General features: G+C 43.3%; 1 protein-coding gene across 1 annotated transcript in view; it reads left to right on the top strand.

The window, feature by feature from the left end:
* LOC148146157 (coiled-coil domain-containing protein 183-like) overlaps positions 1-3,041 on the top strand; it is a 63,588-nt gene extending 60,547 nt beyond the window's left edge. The window contains exon 9 of the mRNA XM_087998697.1: positions 2,914-3,041. Coding sequence (XP_087854823.1) covers positions 2,914-3,041 — 128 coding nt within the window. The remainder of the gene's footprint in view (positions 1-2,913) is intronic.
* The last annotated feature ends 15,314 nt before the right edge of the window (positions 3,042-18,355 follow it).

Raw genomic sequence — 18,355 nt, 5'->3', positions numbered from 1 at the left:
GGAGGTGTAGTGGACAGCGAAGAAGGTTACCTCAGATTATAACAGGATCTTGATCAGATGGGCCAATGGGCTGAGGAACGGCAGATAGAGTTTCATTTAGATAAATGTGAGGTGCTGCATTTTGGGAAAGCAAATCAGAGCAAGACTTATACACTTAATGGTAAGGTCCTAAGGAGTGTTGCTGAACAAAGAGACCTTGGAGTGCAGGTTCATAGCTCCTTGAAAGTGGAGTCGCAGGTAGATAGGATAGTGAAGAAGGTATTTGGTATGCTTTCCTTTATTGGTCAGAGTATTGAGTACAGGAGTTGGGAGGTCATGTTGCAGCTGTATGGGAAGTTTGTTAGACCACTTTTGGAATATTGTGTGCAATTCTGGTCTCCTTCCTATCAGAAAGATGTTGTGAAACTTGAAAGGGTTCAGAAAAGATTTACAAGGACATTGCCAGGGTTGGTGGGATGGACTGTAGAGAGAGGCTGAACAGGTTGGGACTGTTTTCCCTGGAGCGTCGGAGGCTGAGGGGTGACCTTAAAGAGGTTTATAAAATCACGAGAGCCATGGATAGGGTAAATAGACAACGTCTTTTCCTTGGGTTGGGGGAGTCCTGAAATAGAAGGCATAAATTTAGGGTAAGAGGGGAAAGATTTAAGAGGGACCTAAGGGGCAACTTTTTCACACAGAGGGTGGTGTGTATGTGGAATGAGCTGCCATTGTATGTGGAATGAGGCTGGTGCAATTACAACACTTAAAAGAATAGGAAGGGTTTAGAAGGATAGAGGCCAAGTGCTGGCAAATGGGACTAGATTAATATAGGATATCTGGTTGGCATGGACGAGTTGGGCTGAAGGGTCTGTTCCCGAGCTGTACATCTCTATGACTATGTGACTCAGTTACAGGGTCCATCCTCATCCCAACTGAGTGAGCCCTGACATTTAATGGCCTTTAACCTGGAAGTTTATTTCCGATTAATTTATTGATTCACAGGATGTAAGTGTTGCTGGCGAAGCCAACATTTATTATCCATCCCTAATTCCATCGAGGGCAGATAAGAGTCAATCATATTGATGTGGGTCTGGGGTCTCATGTAGGCCAGATCAGATGTGGGGAACAGATTCCTTTCCTAAAGGATATTAATGTACCAGATAGGTTTTTCCAACCGTTGACAACAGTTTTGTGGTCGTCATTAGACACTAAATTCAACAAAAACTTTGAATGAAATGTCTACCATCTGCCAAAGGCAGCCCTAAAACGTTATCTTGGTCTCTGGATTAATAGTCGAGCAATTGCACCATTGCTCAGGTTTTGGTATCACTGCAACAAGCCTGTGAGGTGAAGAGTTCCTGAATGGAACAGGTCATGCCCTCTATGAGTCTGAACTTTTTAGATTAGGTTACATTACAGTGTGGAAACAGGCCCTTCGGCCCAACAAGTCCACACCAACCCGCCGAAACGCAACCCACCCATACTCCTACATTTACCCCTTACCTAACACTATGGGCAATTTAGCATGGCCAATTTACCTGACCTGCACATCTTTGGACTGTGGGAGGAAACCGGTGCACCCGGAGAAAACCCACGCAGACACGGGGAGAATGTGCAAACTCCACACAGTCAGTCGCCTGAGGCGGGAATTGAACCCGGGTCTCTGGCGCTGTGAGGCAGCAGTGCTAACCACTGTGCCACCGTGCCGCCCAAACTGCCCTGCCAAAACTTCTTAAATTGCTAAAGACTTCCCAATCAACGTCTTCTCCGGCTATTATCCATGATCTTTCCAATTGGTATTTTCGGCCGATTCTTTCCAAATCAACACGTTCTGAGATGCTATTCACACCTCTGGAGCAGGTGGGGCTTGAACTCAGGCCTCTTGGCTCTAAGGTCGGGACTCTACCACTGTACCACAAGATCCCCTTTGGGATTTTAGTCCCAAAGTAAAATCAGAATTAGCAACATCTGTCCATTTTAATGAACTAGAAATGGTTATGTAGGAAGAATTCATCAGTTCATAGTAATAGTAATAGCAGCAGGAGTAGGCCATTTGGCCCATCGAGCCTGCTCCGCTATTCATTAAGATCATGACTGATCTATCCATCCTCTCAGCTCCTCCTACCTGCATTATCCCCATAGCCCTTAACTGCGCTACGATGCAAAACCCACCCAACTTTGCCTTAAATATATTTAATAAATCTGCCTCTACCGCTTCCTTGGGCAGAGAATTCCAAGTATTCACTACTCTCTGGGAAAAGCAGTTCCTCCTCATCTCTGTCCTAAATCTACTCCCCCTAATCTTGAGGCCATGTCCTGTAGTCCTAGTCTCACCCACCAGCGGAAAATACTTGCCTGCCTCGATCTTATCTATCCCTTTCGTAATTTTATATCTCTAAGATTCCCTCTCATTCTTCTAAATTCTAGCGAGTACAGTCCCAGGCAGCTCAACCTCTCCTCATAGGGTAACCCCCTCATCTCTGGAATCAACCTGGTGAACCTTCTGTGTACCTCCTCCAAAGCCAAGATATCCTTCCTCAAGTAAGGAGATCAGAAATGCGCATAATACTCCAGGTGTGGCCTCACCAACACCTTGTACACCCAGCTCTTAAATTCAATCCCTCTAGCAATGAAAGCCAGTCTTCCATTTGTTTTCCTGATTATCTGTGGCACCTGCAAATCAACTTTTAGCGGTTCATGTACGAGCACTCCTCAGTCCCTCTGCACAACAGCATGCTGCAATCTTTCACCATTTAAATCATACACTGCTCTGCTATTTTTACTTCCAAAATGGATAACCTCACATTTAGCATTGAGACAGGAATAACAAAAGTAATTCCTCAAACAAACAAAAACAGAAATGAAGAGAGAACTCAGTAGGTCTGCAGTATCTGTGGAGAGTCCAATCTTAGGCATGGTTTCTTTGTTCCACAGAATATGGAAGCCGCGTTCATACTGGAGCTGAAATTACAGTCATCAGTGAAATCAACAAGCTGAAGGAACTAATGACCTGCTCAAAGATACAGGTAAATGTGATAAATGCACAGGACAATTCTGACTAAGATGGAGGATGGGAAAAATTTGTGGCTGTAAGAACTGCTCCTTTTTTAAAGCTATTTTAGGTGTTGGATGCGATTTCCTCAAATTTCAGGAGCAGCACTTACTGTTTTATAAGTTGTTGCATTGTTTTGGAAGTTTGAGGGAAAAAAAGATCACAACAGCAGCACTTGTAAAAGGAGGAAGACAGACAAAGGTAGAGACCACACGGTCCGAGAATGAAGCCAACACTGCTGTCTGACACAGCAGTGAATCTGCACAGTTACTGCCTTTGCTGTTTGAGTTCAAGTGTCTCTGGACATCAGAGTGTGTCCAGGAAAAATTACCAAACAGTGAAATTCACAGCTGAATTTGGAGGAACCTGGAGAGCTCACAGCAGGGGAGCAGGTAAGCACATTGTTTTTAATGCGCTGTGGACCCAGCGTGGCAGCCTCTTGACCCAGCATGTTGGTTGCCCAGCCACCTGGTCTCTCGGCGTAACATGGTCTCAGCGTGGACTTCCAGACTCAAGGTCAATCCAGAGCGTTCTCCCAGCTTTGAGAGCCTCAAGGTGAAGCCCAACATGGTCTGGAATCAAGGCCTGGTGTGGACAAGAGGTGAGGTGTCGACGTGGACTGGGTTGGAAGAACTTTTTATTTCATCATTTTTAAAATTTATTCCTATGATCCGTAATGTTGGACTTGTCATTGCCTTAATTTTCTAATGTTTTCCCCCGAATAATTTGTGCTGAAGAATCTGTACCTGGGTACCTTTACACATAAGTGACAACTTGTAAACTTTTCACAATACTCATTTGAGAACATATGATAATAAAACTAATTCTCATTCTGCTGCATGAAATAGGAGCCGGTCTGTCTTTCACATTTGTTTGTACTAACTTCACAGCCCAGCGTAAATGCAATAGCGAACCCTAACCCGAACTATTCCACTCTCTTCCAGATCAGCTCCCTTCCCAAGCAGAAATCAATTCATATGTTATTAATCACCCTGTTTAGGCACACCTTGTAATAGGAGGGACTTGGACCATGACCTTTTAGCCCAGGTGTAGAGACATTACCACTGTATGCCAAGGTCCTTTCGATATCAGCTCTTCATTCAAAACTGCCATTTGCAGGCATGGACTGAGGGAAATTACACTGCAGCCTAGAGCACACATGGTACAGCACTGCTCCAGAGTAAGTGGGACTTCAACCCACGACTTGAAACGTTCCCAATGTCACTGCAGTTATATAAGCCCACTGTACTGAAATGTACCCACTGTCACTCCAGTTATATACGCCCACTGTGCAGAAATGTACACACTGTTACTGCAGTTATGTAAGACCACTGTACTGGAATGTACCCACTGTCACTGCAGTTATATAACGTCACTGCACTGAAATATACCCACTGTCAATGTAGTTATATAAGCCTAGTGTACTGGAAGTACCCTCTCTCACTGCAGTTATATATGCCCACTGTACTGGAATGTACACACTGTCACTGCCGTTATATAAGTCCACTGTACTGGAATGTACCCACTCACTGCAGCTATGTAAGCCCACTGTACTGAAATGTACTCACTGTCACTGCAGTCATACAAGCCCACTATACTGGAATGTACCCACTGTCACTGCAATTATATAAGCCCACTGTACTGGAATGTACCCAGTCTCACTGCAGTTATATACGCCCACTGTACTGGAATGTACCACTGTCACTGTAGTTATATACACCCACTATACTGGAATGTACCCACTGTCAATTAAGTTATATAAGCCCACTGTGCTGAAATGTACCCACTGTCACTGCAGTTATATAGGTCCACTGTACTGGAATGTACCCACTGTCACTGCAGTTCTGTAAGCCCACTGTACTGAAATGTACCCACTGTCACTGCAGCTATGTAAGCCCACTGTACTGGAATGTACCCACTGTCACTGCAGTTATATACGCCCCTGTATTGGAATGTACCACTGTCACTGTAGTTATATACGCCCATATACTGGAATGTACCCACTGTCAATGATGTTATATAAGCCCACTGTACTGAAATGTACCCACTGTCACTGCCATTATATAATTGCACTGTACTGAAATGTACCCACTGTCACTGCAGCTATGTAAGCCCACTGTACTGGAATGTACCCACTGTCACTGCAGTTATATAAGCCCACTGTACTGGAATATATCCACTGTCAATGAAGTTATAAATGCCCACTGTACTGAAATAGGGCCACTGTACTGGAATGTACCCACTGTCACTGCAGTTATATAAGTCCACTGTACTGCAATGTACCCACTGTCAATGCAGTTATATAACCCCACTGTACTGAAATGTACCCACTATCACTGCAGTGATATAAGCCCACTATATTGGAATGTATCCAGTGTCACTGCAGTTATATAAGCCCACTGTACTGGAATGTACCCACTGTCACTGCAGTTATATAGCCCCACTGTACTGAAATGTACCCACTGTCAATGAAGTTATATACGCCCACTGTACTGGAATGTACCCACTGTCACTGCAGTTATATACGCCCCTGTATTGGAATGTACCACTGTCACTGTAGTTATATACGCCCATATACTGGAATGTACCCACTGTCAATGATGTTATATAAGCCCACTGTACTGAAATGTACCCACTGTCACTGCAGCTATGTAAGCCCACTGTACTGGAATGTACCCACTGTCACTGCAGTTATATAAGCCCACTGTACTGGAATATATCCACTGTCAATGAAGTTATAAATGCCCACTGTACTGAAATAGGGCCACTGTACTGGAATGTACCCACTGTCACTGCAGTTATATAAGTCCACTGTACTGCAATGTACCCACTGTCAATGCAGTTATATAACCCCACTGTACTGAAATGTACCCACTATCACTGCAGTGATATAAGCCCACTGTATTGGAATGTATCCAGTGTCACTGCAGTTATATAAGCCCACTGTACTGGAATGTACCCACTGTCACTGCAGTTATATAGCCCCACTGTACTGAAATGTACCCACTGTCAATGAAGTTATATACGCCCACTGTACTGGAATGTACCCACTGTCACTGCAGTTATATACGCCCCTGTATTGGAATGTACCACTGTCACTGTAGTTATATACGCCCATATACTGGAATGTACCCACTGTCAATGATGTTATATAAGCCCACTGTACTGAAATGTACCCACTGTCACTGCAGCTATGTAAGCCCACTGTACTGGAATGTACCCACTGTCACTGCAGTTATATAAGCCCACTGTACTGGAATATATCCACTGTCAATGAAGTTATAAATGCCCACTGTACTGAAATAGGGCCACTGTACTGGAATGTACCCACTGTCACTGCAGTTATATAAGTCCACTGTACTGCAATGTACCCACTGTCAATGCAGTTATATAACCCCACTGTACTGAAATGTACCCACTATCACTGCAGTGATATAAGCCCACTGTATTGGAATGTATCCAGTGTCACTGCAGTTATATAAGCCCACTGTACTGGAATGTACCCACTGTCACTGCAGTTATATAGCCCCACTGTACTGAAATGTACCCACTGTCAATGAAGTTATATACGCCCACTGTACTGGAATGTACCCACTGTCACTGCAGTTATATACGCCCCTGTATTGGAATGTACCACTGTCACTGTAGTTATATACGCCCATATACTGGAATGTACCCACTGTCAATGATGTTATATAAGCCCACTGTACTGAAATGTACCCACTGTCACTGCAGCTATGTAAGCCCACTGTACTGGAATGTACCCACTGTCACTGCAGTTATATAAGCCCACTGTACTGGAATATATCCACTGTCAATGAAGTTATAAATGCCCACTGTACTGAAATAGGGCCACTGTACTGGAATGTACCCACTGTCACTGCAGTTATATAAGTCCACTGTACTGCAATGTACCCACTGTCAATGCAGTTATATAACCCCACTGTACTGAAATGTACCCACTATCACTGCAGTGATATAAGCCCACTGTATTGGAATGTATCCAGTGTCACTGCAGTTATATAAGCCCACTGTACTGGAATGTACCCACTGTCACTGCAGTTATATAGCCCCACTGTACTGAAATGTACCCACTATCACTGCAGTGATATAAGCCCACTATATTGGAATGTATCCAGTGTCACTGCAGTTATATAAGCCCACTGTACTGGAATGTACCCACTGTCACTGCAGTTATATAGCCCCACTGTACTGGAATGTACCCACTGTCAATGCAGTTATATAAGGCCACTGTATTGGAATATACCCACTATCACTGCAGTTATATAACCCCATTGTACCGAAATGTACCCACTGTCACTGCAGTGATATAAACCCACTGTACTGGAATGTACCCACTGTCACTGCAGATATATGAGCCCACTTTATTGGAATGTACGCACTGTTACTGCCGTTATATAAAGCCACTGTACTGGAATGTACCCACTCTCACTGCAGTTATATAAGCCCACCGTACTGAAATGTACACATTGTCACTGCAGGTATATAAACCCACTGTAATGGAATGTACATGCTGTCACTGCAGTTATATATGCTCACTGTACTGAAATGTACACATTGTCACTGCAGATATATAAACCCACTGTACTGGAATGTACCCACTGTCACTGCAGTTATATAAGCTCACTGTACTGGAATGTACCCACTGTGAATGCAGTTATAAAACCCCACTGTACTGAAATGTACCCACTGTCACTGCAGTTATATACGCCCATATACTGGAATGTACCCACTGTCACTGCAGTTATATACACCCATATACTGGAATGTACCCACTGTCAATGATGTTATATAAGCCCACTGTACTGAAATGTACCCACTGTCACTGCCATTATATAATCGCACTGTACTGGAATGTACCCACTGTCACTGCAGTTATGTAAGTCCACTGTACTGGAATGTACCCACTGTCACTGCAGTTCTGAAAGCCCACTGTACTGGAATGTATCCACTGTCACTGCAGTTCTGAAAGCCCACTGTACTGGAATGTACCCACTGTCACTGCAGCTATGTAAGCCCACTGTACTGGAATGTACCCACTGTCACTGCAGCTATGTAAGCCCACTGTACTGGAATGTACCCACTGTCACTGCAGTTATATATGCCCACGGTACAGAAATGTACTCACTGTCACTGCAGTCATACAAGCCTACTATACTGGAATGTATCCACTGTCACTGCAATTATATGAGCCCACTGCACTGGAATGTACCCACTCTCACTGCAGTTATATACGCCCACTGTACTGGAATGTACCCACTCTCACTGCAGTTATATAAGCCCACTGTACTGGAATATACCCACTGTCAATGAAGTTATAAATGCCCACTGTACTGAAATAGGGCCACTGTACTGGAATGTACCCACTGTCACTGCAGTTCTGTAAGCCCACTGTACTGGAATGTACCCACTGTCACTGCAGTTATATAAGCTCACTGTACTGGAATGTACCCACTGTCAATGCAGTTATAAAACCCCAATGTACTGAAATGTACCCACTGTCACTGCAGTTATATACGCCCCCTGTACTGGAATGTACCACTGTCACTGTAGTTATATACGCCCATATACTGGAATGTACCCACTGTCAATATGTTATATAAGCCCACTGTACTGGAATGTATCCACTGTCACTGCAGTTATATATGCCCACGGTACAGAAATGGACTCACTGTCACTGCAGTCATACAAGCCTACTATACTGGAATGTATCCACTGTCACTGCAATTATATGAGCCCACTGTACTGTAATGTACCCACTCTCACTGTAGTTATATACGCCCACTGTACTGGAATGTACCCACTGTCACTGCAGTTATATGAGCCCACTATACTGGAATATACCCACTGTCAATGAAGTTATAAATGCCCACTGTACTGAAATGTACCCACTAACACTGCAGTGATATTAGCCCACTGTATTGGAATGTATCCAGTATCACAGCAGTTATATAAGCCCACTATACTGGAATGTACCCACTGTCACTGCAGTTATATACGCCCACTGTACTGAAATGTACCCACTGTCACTGCAGTTATATAAGGCCACTGTACTGGAATGTACCCACTGTCAATGCAGTTATATAAGGCCACTGTACTGGAATATACCCACTGTAACTGCAGTTATATAACCCACTGTACTGAAATGTACCCAGTATCACTGCAGGTATATAACCCCATTGTTCCGAAATGTACCCACTGTCACTGCAGTGATATAAACCCACTGTACTGGAATGTATGCACTGTTACTGCTGTTAGATAAGCCCACTGTACTGGAATGTACCCACTGTCACTGCAGTTATATGAGCCCATTGTACTGGAATGTACCCAATGTCACTGCTGTTATATAAGGCCACTGTAGTGGAATGTACCCACTGTCACTGTAGTTATATAAGCCCACTTTACTGGAATGTACGCACTGTTACTGCTGTTAGATAAGCCCACTGTACTGAAATGTATCCACTGTCACTGCTGTTAACTAAACCCACTATACTGGAATGTACCCACTGTCACTGCAGTTATATAACCTCACTGTACTGAAATGTACCCACTGTCACTGCAGTTATATAAGCCCACTGTACTGGAATGTACCCACTGTCACTGCAGTTATATAAGACCACTGCACTGGAATGTACCCACTGTCACTGCAGTTATATAACCTCACTGTACTGAAATGTACCCACTGTCACTGCAGTGATATGAGCCCACTGTACTGAAATGTACCTGCTGTCACTGCAGTTATATAAGCTCACTGTACTGGGATGCACGTACTGTCACTGCAGTTATATAAGGCCACTGTACTGGAATGTACCCACTGTCACTGCAGTTATATAAGCCCACTGTACTGGAATGTACCCACTGTCACTGCAGTTATATAAGCCCACTGTACTGGAATGTACCCACTGTCACTGCAGTTATATAAGCCCACTGTACTGGACTGTACGCCTGTCACTGCAGTTATATAATCCCACTACTGGAATGTACCCAATACCACAGCAGTAATATATGTCCACTGTACTGATATGTACCCACTGTCACTGTAGTTATATAAACCCACTGTACTGGAATGTACGCACTGTCAATACAGTTATATAAGCCCACTGTACTGGAATGTCACTGCAGTTATGTACTCCTGCTGTAGTGGAACATACGCACTGTCACTGCAGTTATATAAACCCACTGTACTGGAATGTACCCACTGTCACAGCAGTTATATAAGGCCACTATACTGGAATGTACCCACTGTCACTGCAGTTATATAAGCCCACTGTACTGGAATGTACCCACTGTCACTGCAGTTATGTAAGACCACTGTACTAGAATGTACGCACTGTCACTGCAATTATATAAACCTACTGTACTGGAATGTACACACTGTCACTGCAGTTATATAAACCCACTGTACTGGAATGTACACACTGACACTGCAGTTCTGTAAGCCCACTGTACTGGAATGTACCCACTGTCACTGCAGTTATATATGCCCACTGTACTGGAATGTATCCACTGTCAATGCTGTTATATGAGCCCACTGTACTGGAACGTACCCATTGTCACTGCAGTTATGTAAGACCACTGTACTGGAATGTACGTATTGTCACTGCAGTTACATAAGCCCACTGTACTGGAATGTGCCCACTGTACTGGAATGTACCCACTGTCACTGCAGTTATATATGCCCACTGTACTGAAATGTACCCACTGTCATTGCAGTTGTGTAAGACCACTGTACTGGAATATATGCACTGTCACTGCAGTTATATAAGCCCACTGTACTGGAATATACCCACTGTAACTGCAGTTATATGAGTTCACTGTACTGGAATGTACCCACTGTCACTGCTGTTATATAAGGCCACTGTAGTGGAATGTACCCACTGTCACTGCTGTTATATAAGTCCACTGTACTGGAATATACCCACTGTCACTACAGTTATATAAGCTCACTGTACTGGAATGTATGCACTGTTACTGCCGTTAGATAAGCCCAGTGTACTGGAACGTACCCACTGTCACTGCAGTTATACAAGTCCACTGTACTGGAATATACCCACTGTCACTGCAGTTTTATAAATGCCCACTGTACTGGAATACACCCACTGTCACTGCAGTTATATAAGCCCACTGTACTGAAATGTACTCACTGACATTGCATTTATATAAACCCACTGTATTAGAATGTACACACAGTCAATACAGTTATATAAACCCACTGTACTGGAACATACGCACTGTCACTGCAGTTATATAAACCCACTGTACTGGAATGTACCCACTCTCACTGCAGTTATATATGCTCACTGTACTGGAATGTACGCACTGTCACTGCAGTTATATAATCCCACTGTACTGGGATCTACCCACTGTCACTGCAGTTATAAATGCCCACTGTACTGGAATGTACCCACTGTCACAGCAGTTATATAATCCCACTGTAATGTACATACTGTCACTGCAGTTATGTAAGACCACTGTACTGAAATGTAACCACTGTCATTGCTGTTATATAAGCCCACTGTAGTGGAATGTACCCACTGTCACTGTAGTTATATAACCCCACTGTACTGGAATGTGCCCACTGTCACTGCAGTTATATATGCTCACTGTACTGGAATGTACCCACTCTCACTGCTGTTATATAAGCCCACTGTACTGGAGCATACCCATTGTCACTGCAGTTATGTAAGACCACTGTACTGGAATGTACGCACTGTCACTGCAGTTATATAAACCCACTGTACTGGGATGTACACGCTGTCACTGCAGTTATATAAGCCCACTGTACTGGAATGTACCCAATATCACTGCGGTTATATTTGCCGGCTGTATTGGAATGTATGCACTGTCACTATAGTTATATAACCCCACGTACTGGAATATACGCACTGTCACTGCAGCTATATAACCCTACTGTACTGGAATCTACCCACTGTTATAGCAGTTATATGATCCCACTATCCTGGAATGTACCCACTGTCACTGCAGTTATATGATCCCACTGTACTAGAATGTACCCACTGTCACTGCAGTTATATAAGCCCACTGTACTGGGATGCACGCACTGTCACTGCAGTTGTATAACCCCACTGTACTGGAATGTACCCACTGTCACTGCTGTTATATAAGCCCACTGTACTGGAACATACCCATTGTCACTGCAGTTATGTAAGACCACTGTACTGGAATGTACACCCTGTCACAGCAGTTATATAATCCCGCTGTACTGGAATGTACCCACTGTCACAGCAGTTATATAAGCCCACTGTACTGGAATGTACCCAATATCACTGCGGTTATATTTTCCGACTGTATTAGAATGTATGCACTGTCACTATAGTTATATAAGCCCACTGTACTGGAATATACGCACTGTCACTGCAGCTATATAACCCTACTGTACTGGAACTTACCCACTGTCACAGCAGTTATATGATCCCACTGTCCTGGAATGTACCCACTGTCACTGCAGTTATATATGCCCACTGTACTGAAATGTACCCACTATCACTGCAGTTATATGATCCCACTGTACTGAAATGTACCCACTGTCACTGCAGTTATATAAGCCCACTGTACTGGGATGCACGCACTGTCACTGCAGTTATATAGCCCCACTGTACTGGAATGTACAAACTGTTACTGCAGTTATATGATCCCACTATACTGGAATGTACCCACTGTCACTGCAGTTATATAAGCCCACTGTACTGGAATGTACCCACTGTCACTGCAGTTATATAAGCCCACTGTACTGGAATGTACCTACTGTCACTGCAGTTATATAAGCCCACTGTACTGGAATGTACACACTGTCACAGCAGTTATATAATCCCACTGTACTGGAATGTACCCACTGTCACAGCAGTTATATAATCACACTGTACTGGAATGTACCTACTGTCACTGCAGTTATATAAACCCACTGTACTGGAATGTACACACTGTCACTGCAGTTATATAAGCGCACTGTACTGGAATGTACCCACTGTCACAGCAGTTATATAAGGCCACTATACTGGAATGTACCCACTGTCACTGCAGTTATATAAGCCCACTGTACTGGAATGTACCCACTGTCACTGCAGTTATGTAAGACCACTGTACTAGAATGTACGCACTGTCACTGCAATTATATAAACCTACTGTACTGGAATGTACACACTGTCACTGCAGTTATATAAACCCACTGTACTGGAATGTACACACTGACACTGCAGTTCTGTAAGCCCACTGTACTGGAATGTACCCACTGTCACTGCAGTTATATATGCCCACTGTACTGGAATGTATCCACTGTCAATGCTGTTATATGAGCCCACTGTACTGGAACGTACCCATTGTCACTGCAGTTATGTAAGACCACTGTACTGGAATGTACGTATTGTCACTGCAGTTACATAAGCCCACTGTACTGGAATGTGCCCACTGTACTGGAATGTACCCACTGTCACTGCAGTTATATATGCCCACTGTACTGAAATGTACCCACTGTCATTGCAGTTATGTAAGACCACTGTACTGGAATATATGCACTGTCACTGCAGTTATATAAGCCCACTGTACTGGAATATACCCACTGCAACTGCAGTTATATGAGCTCACTGTACTGGAATGTACCCACTGTCACTGCTGTTATATAAGGCCACTGTAGTGGAATGTACCCACTGTCACTGCTGTTATATAAGTCCACTGTACTGGAATATACCCACTGTCACTACAGTTATATAAGCTCACTGTACTGGAATGTATGCACTGTTACTGCCGTTAGATAAGCCCAGTGTACTGGAACGTACCCACTGTCACTGCAGTTATACAAGTCCACTGTACTGGAATATACCCACTGTCACTGCAGTTTTATAAATGCCCACTGTACTGGAATACACCCACTGTCACTGCAGTTATATAAGCCCACTATACTGGAATGTACCCACTGTCACTGCAGTTATATAAGCCCACTGTACTGGAATGTACCTACTGTCACTGCAGTTATATAAGCCCACTGTACTGGAATGTACACACTGTCACAGCAGTTATATAATCCCACTGTACTGGAATGTACCCACTGTCACAGCAGTTATATAATCACACTGTACTGGAATGTACCTACTGTCACTGCAGTTATATAAACCCACTGTACTGGAATGTACACACTGTCACTGCAGTTATATAAGCGCACTGTACTGGAATGTACCCACTGTCACAGCAGTTATATAAGGCCACTATACTGGAATGTACCCACTGTCACTGCAGTTATATAAGCCCACTGTACTGGAATGTACCCACTGTCACTGCAGTTATGTAAGACCACTGTACTAGAATGTACGCACTGTCACTGCAATTATATAAACCTACTGTACTGGAATGTACACACTGTCACTGCAGTTATATAAACCCACTGTACTGGAATGTACACACTGACACTGCAGTTCTGTAAGCCCACTGTACTGGAATGTACCCACTGTCACTGCAGTTATATATGCCCACTGTACTGGAATGTATCCACTGTCAATGCTGTTATATGAGCCCACTGTACTGGAACGTACCCATTGTCACTGCAGTTATGTAAGACCACTGTACTGGAATGTACGTATTGTCACTGCAGTTACATAAGCCCACTGTACTGGAATGTGCCCACTGTACTGGAATGTACCCACTGTCACTGCAGTTATATATGCCCACTGTACTGAAATGTACCCACTGTCATTGCAGTTATGTAAGACCACTGTACTGGAATATATGCACTGTCACTGCAGTTATATAAGCCCACTGTACTGGAATATACCCACTGTAACTGCAGTTATATGAGCTCACTGTACTGGAATGTACCCACTGTCACTGCTGTTATATAAGGCCACTGTACTGGAATGTACCCACTGTCACTGCAGTTATATAAGCCCACTGTACTGGAATATACCCACTGTAACTGCAGTTATATGAGCTCACTGTACTGGAATGTACCCACTGTCACTGCTGTTATATAAGGCCACTGTACTGGAATGTACCCACTGTCACTGCAGTTATATAAGCCCACTGTACTGGAATATACCCACTGTAACTGCAGTTATATGAGCTCACTGTACTGGAATGTACCCACTGTCACTGCCGTTATATAAGACCACTGTACTGGAATGTACACACTGTCACTGCAGTTATATAAGCCCACTGTACTGGAATGTACACACTGTCACTGCAGTTATATCAGCCCACTGTACTGCAATGTACACACTGTCACTGCAGTTATATAAGACCACTGTACTGGAATGTACACACTGTCACTGCAGTTATATAAGCCCACTGTACTGGAATGTACCCACTGTCACTGCAGTTATATAAGCCCACTGTACTGGACTGTACGTACTGTCACTGAACAGGGAAATGAATCACTGTTGTATATTCCCAAATTTTGCAGGGACAACTTAGTGTCCATCCGTTAACATTTTCTCTCTGTAAACTGTTGCAAATATTCTTGTGCAAATTTACATTGCTTACCTTCTGAAATATTGTGAAGACCACTTTTATTTTGCTTGACTGTGGAATGTGAAAAATTACTGCTTTAAGGCAATTGAGTAGGAAAGAAAATTTTGCAATTTAAAAAAATAACTTGTGCATTGTATCTATAAGATTTTTTTTATTCAAACAGTGGAGTAGAATGCCAAACACCTCTGTTCCTTATGTGGGCAGTTTTGTCCAGTGTGTTCAGGGCAGTTTTGCCCAGTGACAAACTTTTGATTGTTTTTTCATCAGGACCAGAAATGTGTCTTCAGCTTAATAACAACTTGTTGATTAATTCCTGAGTGCGTGAAAACAGTTTTGTGCTTGGACAAAACGGCAAAATCATCCAGCCTGTGAAAGAGAAAACATCTCTTTTATTCTTTTACTCTTCCACTCACAAAAGAGTAAGACTCTGTCTGTCTGAAAATTGCCTTCTTGAAGGGAAAAATCAAAAAGGAAACCTCCAGAGACAATAAAAGGGCAAATACTCAACCATAAAATGAATCCTGTGTCCATAACCTTTTGTCTTCCTCAAAATGTCATGAGGAATTGTAAAGGAGCTGAAGGAAAACCTCTCATTGATGTGCGATGATGTTGTAGTTTTAAGAGGTGTGTTTTGTCCTTTTTTTTTCTAGAGAGACATTGGGTGACAGGTGTCAAGCAGTCTATGTGAAGATAAACAACCCGTGAAGCCTTCTGCTGGTGTTGGACTGAGGTGGACAAAGTTAAAAACCACACAACACCAGGTTATAGTCCAACAGGTTTATTTGGAAGCATTAGCTTTCGGAGCGCTGCTCCTTCATCAGGTGGTTGTGTGATTTTTAACTGGAACATTAGAAGCAGCCTGAATGGGTGTGGTCAAGCTCTCACAGATCCAGGGTTTTAGTTAGCTTTTCGCAGTTGCTGTTGGGGTCTCAGCAGGATTGGGAAGGCAGTGAATCTCTCCTGGCTGCCACACACTATCTCTCTGAATTGTCTTTCGATGTTCTTTGCTCCTGGATTAGAGAATTACAGGTGAGGTAATCTGTTTTCTGAATTTGTCGTTTTGCCAAGGGTGTGTTAATTAAGGGTGTGTCACTGTATCTATTATGCTATTAGGTTTTCTAAGAGAATTGTTAATTCCATGTTCTTTTTTTTGTTGTATTTTAACTGTAGTTTTTGAAGAAATTATGTTTTACTTAATGTCAAGTAGCTTGACCAATCAAATTGCATCTGGAACACAGCACCTGACCTTTACCTTTAAAACAAGAAACCGTTACGGTTTCGGCTATGTTTTTAATATATATTGAGGAGTCTTGTCTGGCCCATAACAGATGCCTGTAATCTGGATTGGTTTCACAACTTGCTTCACTGATATTTTGTCTCTTCCTAATCTGTAATATTTGTCTCTTTCTGTGCCCGTTTGTATTTTTATTTTCCTTGAGTTTGTTTTAATTTTTAAACAGGGTAGAGTTTCAATTCTAGGAAATTTTAAGTTAGTGATTGTGTTTCTTTTCTGCCAATGGTTAAAAACAACTTGTTTGCAAAAAAATAGCTGTTTGCTTGGTCACCTGTATCAGCAATTCTCATGTCAGCTACAGCTATATGAAGGAAGGCAGAGAGGATAGCCACCCTATGCACCACATGACGCTGTGACACTGACTGAAGGATAGCCGTTCTTTACATAGCACCAATACTAGTGTAAAACATCGTAGAAGTAGGCCATTCAGCCCTTTGAGCCTGCTCCCAATCATTATGATCATGGCTGACCATCCAACTCAGCCTGTTGCTGCTATTCCCTCGTATACTTTGCGCCTCAAGTGTTGTATCCAACGCCTCCTTGAAATCAAATGGTTTAACTCTGACTTGTTTCTGTGGTAGCAAAATCCACATGCTCACTACTTTCCGGGTGAAGACATTTCTCCTCATTTCAGTTCTGAATGGCTTACCATGTATGTTCAGACTGTGACCCTTGGTTCTGGATCCATCCTCACTTGTCTTGTTAGATTTTTCTTGGTTTCTATGAGATCTCCCTTACTCTTCTAAACTGAAGTGGATGTAATCCTCATCAGTCAGACTCTCTTCATACTGCCATCTCCAGAACCAGCCTAGTAAACCTTCACTGCACTCCCTTGAGAGCAAGAACATCCTTCCTCTGATAAGGAGAGCAAATGACACAGTATTCTAAGTGTGGCCTCACCTGCTTGCTTTCCTTTAATGACTAGTGTATAAGGACATCAAGTCTTAGAACATAGAACAGTACAGGCCCTTTGGTCCACTATGTTGTGCCTAGCATTTATCCTAACCTAAGATTAACATAACCTACAGACCCTTCAATTTACTGCTGTCCATGTGTTTGTCCAGCAGTAACTGAAGTGTCCCTAATGTCTCTGACTCTACTCCCACCACTGGCAGTGCATTGCACATACCCACCACTCTGTGTAAAGAACCTACCTCTGACATCTCCCCTATGCCTTCCTCCAATTACCTTAAAATTATGACCCTTTGTGACAGCCATTTCTACCCTGGGGAGAGGTCTCTGACTATCTACTCTATCTGTGCCTCTCATTACCTTGTACACCTCTATCAAGTCACCTCTCTTCCTCCTTCTCTCCAGTGTGAAAAGCCCCAGCTCACTCAACCTCTCTTTATAAGACATGCCCTCCAATCCAGGCAGCATCCTGGTAAATCTCCTCTGCATCCTCTCTAAAGCATCTACATCCTTCCTATAAAGAAGCAACATCCCCAGAACTGGACACAGACTGGGTGCCTCCTAGCAGAGCGCTTTAGGGAACATCTCCGAGACACCCGCACCAATCAACCAAATCGCCC

This window comes from Chiloscyllium plagiosum, unplaced genomic scaffold (assembly GCF_037043375.1).
Source record: "Chiloscyllium plagiosum isolate Xiang-an unplaced genomic scaffold, Cpla_swu_hap1 HiC_scaffold_21, whole genome shotgun sequence".
In the NCBI taxonomy this organism is placed as follows: domain Eukaryota; kingdom Metazoa; phylum Chordata; class Chondrichthyes; order Orectolobiformes; family Hemiscylliidae; genus Chiloscyllium; species Chiloscyllium plagiosum.
Note: the sequence above shows the minus strand (reverse complement) of the source record. Positions and strands in the feature narration are given on the sequence as shown.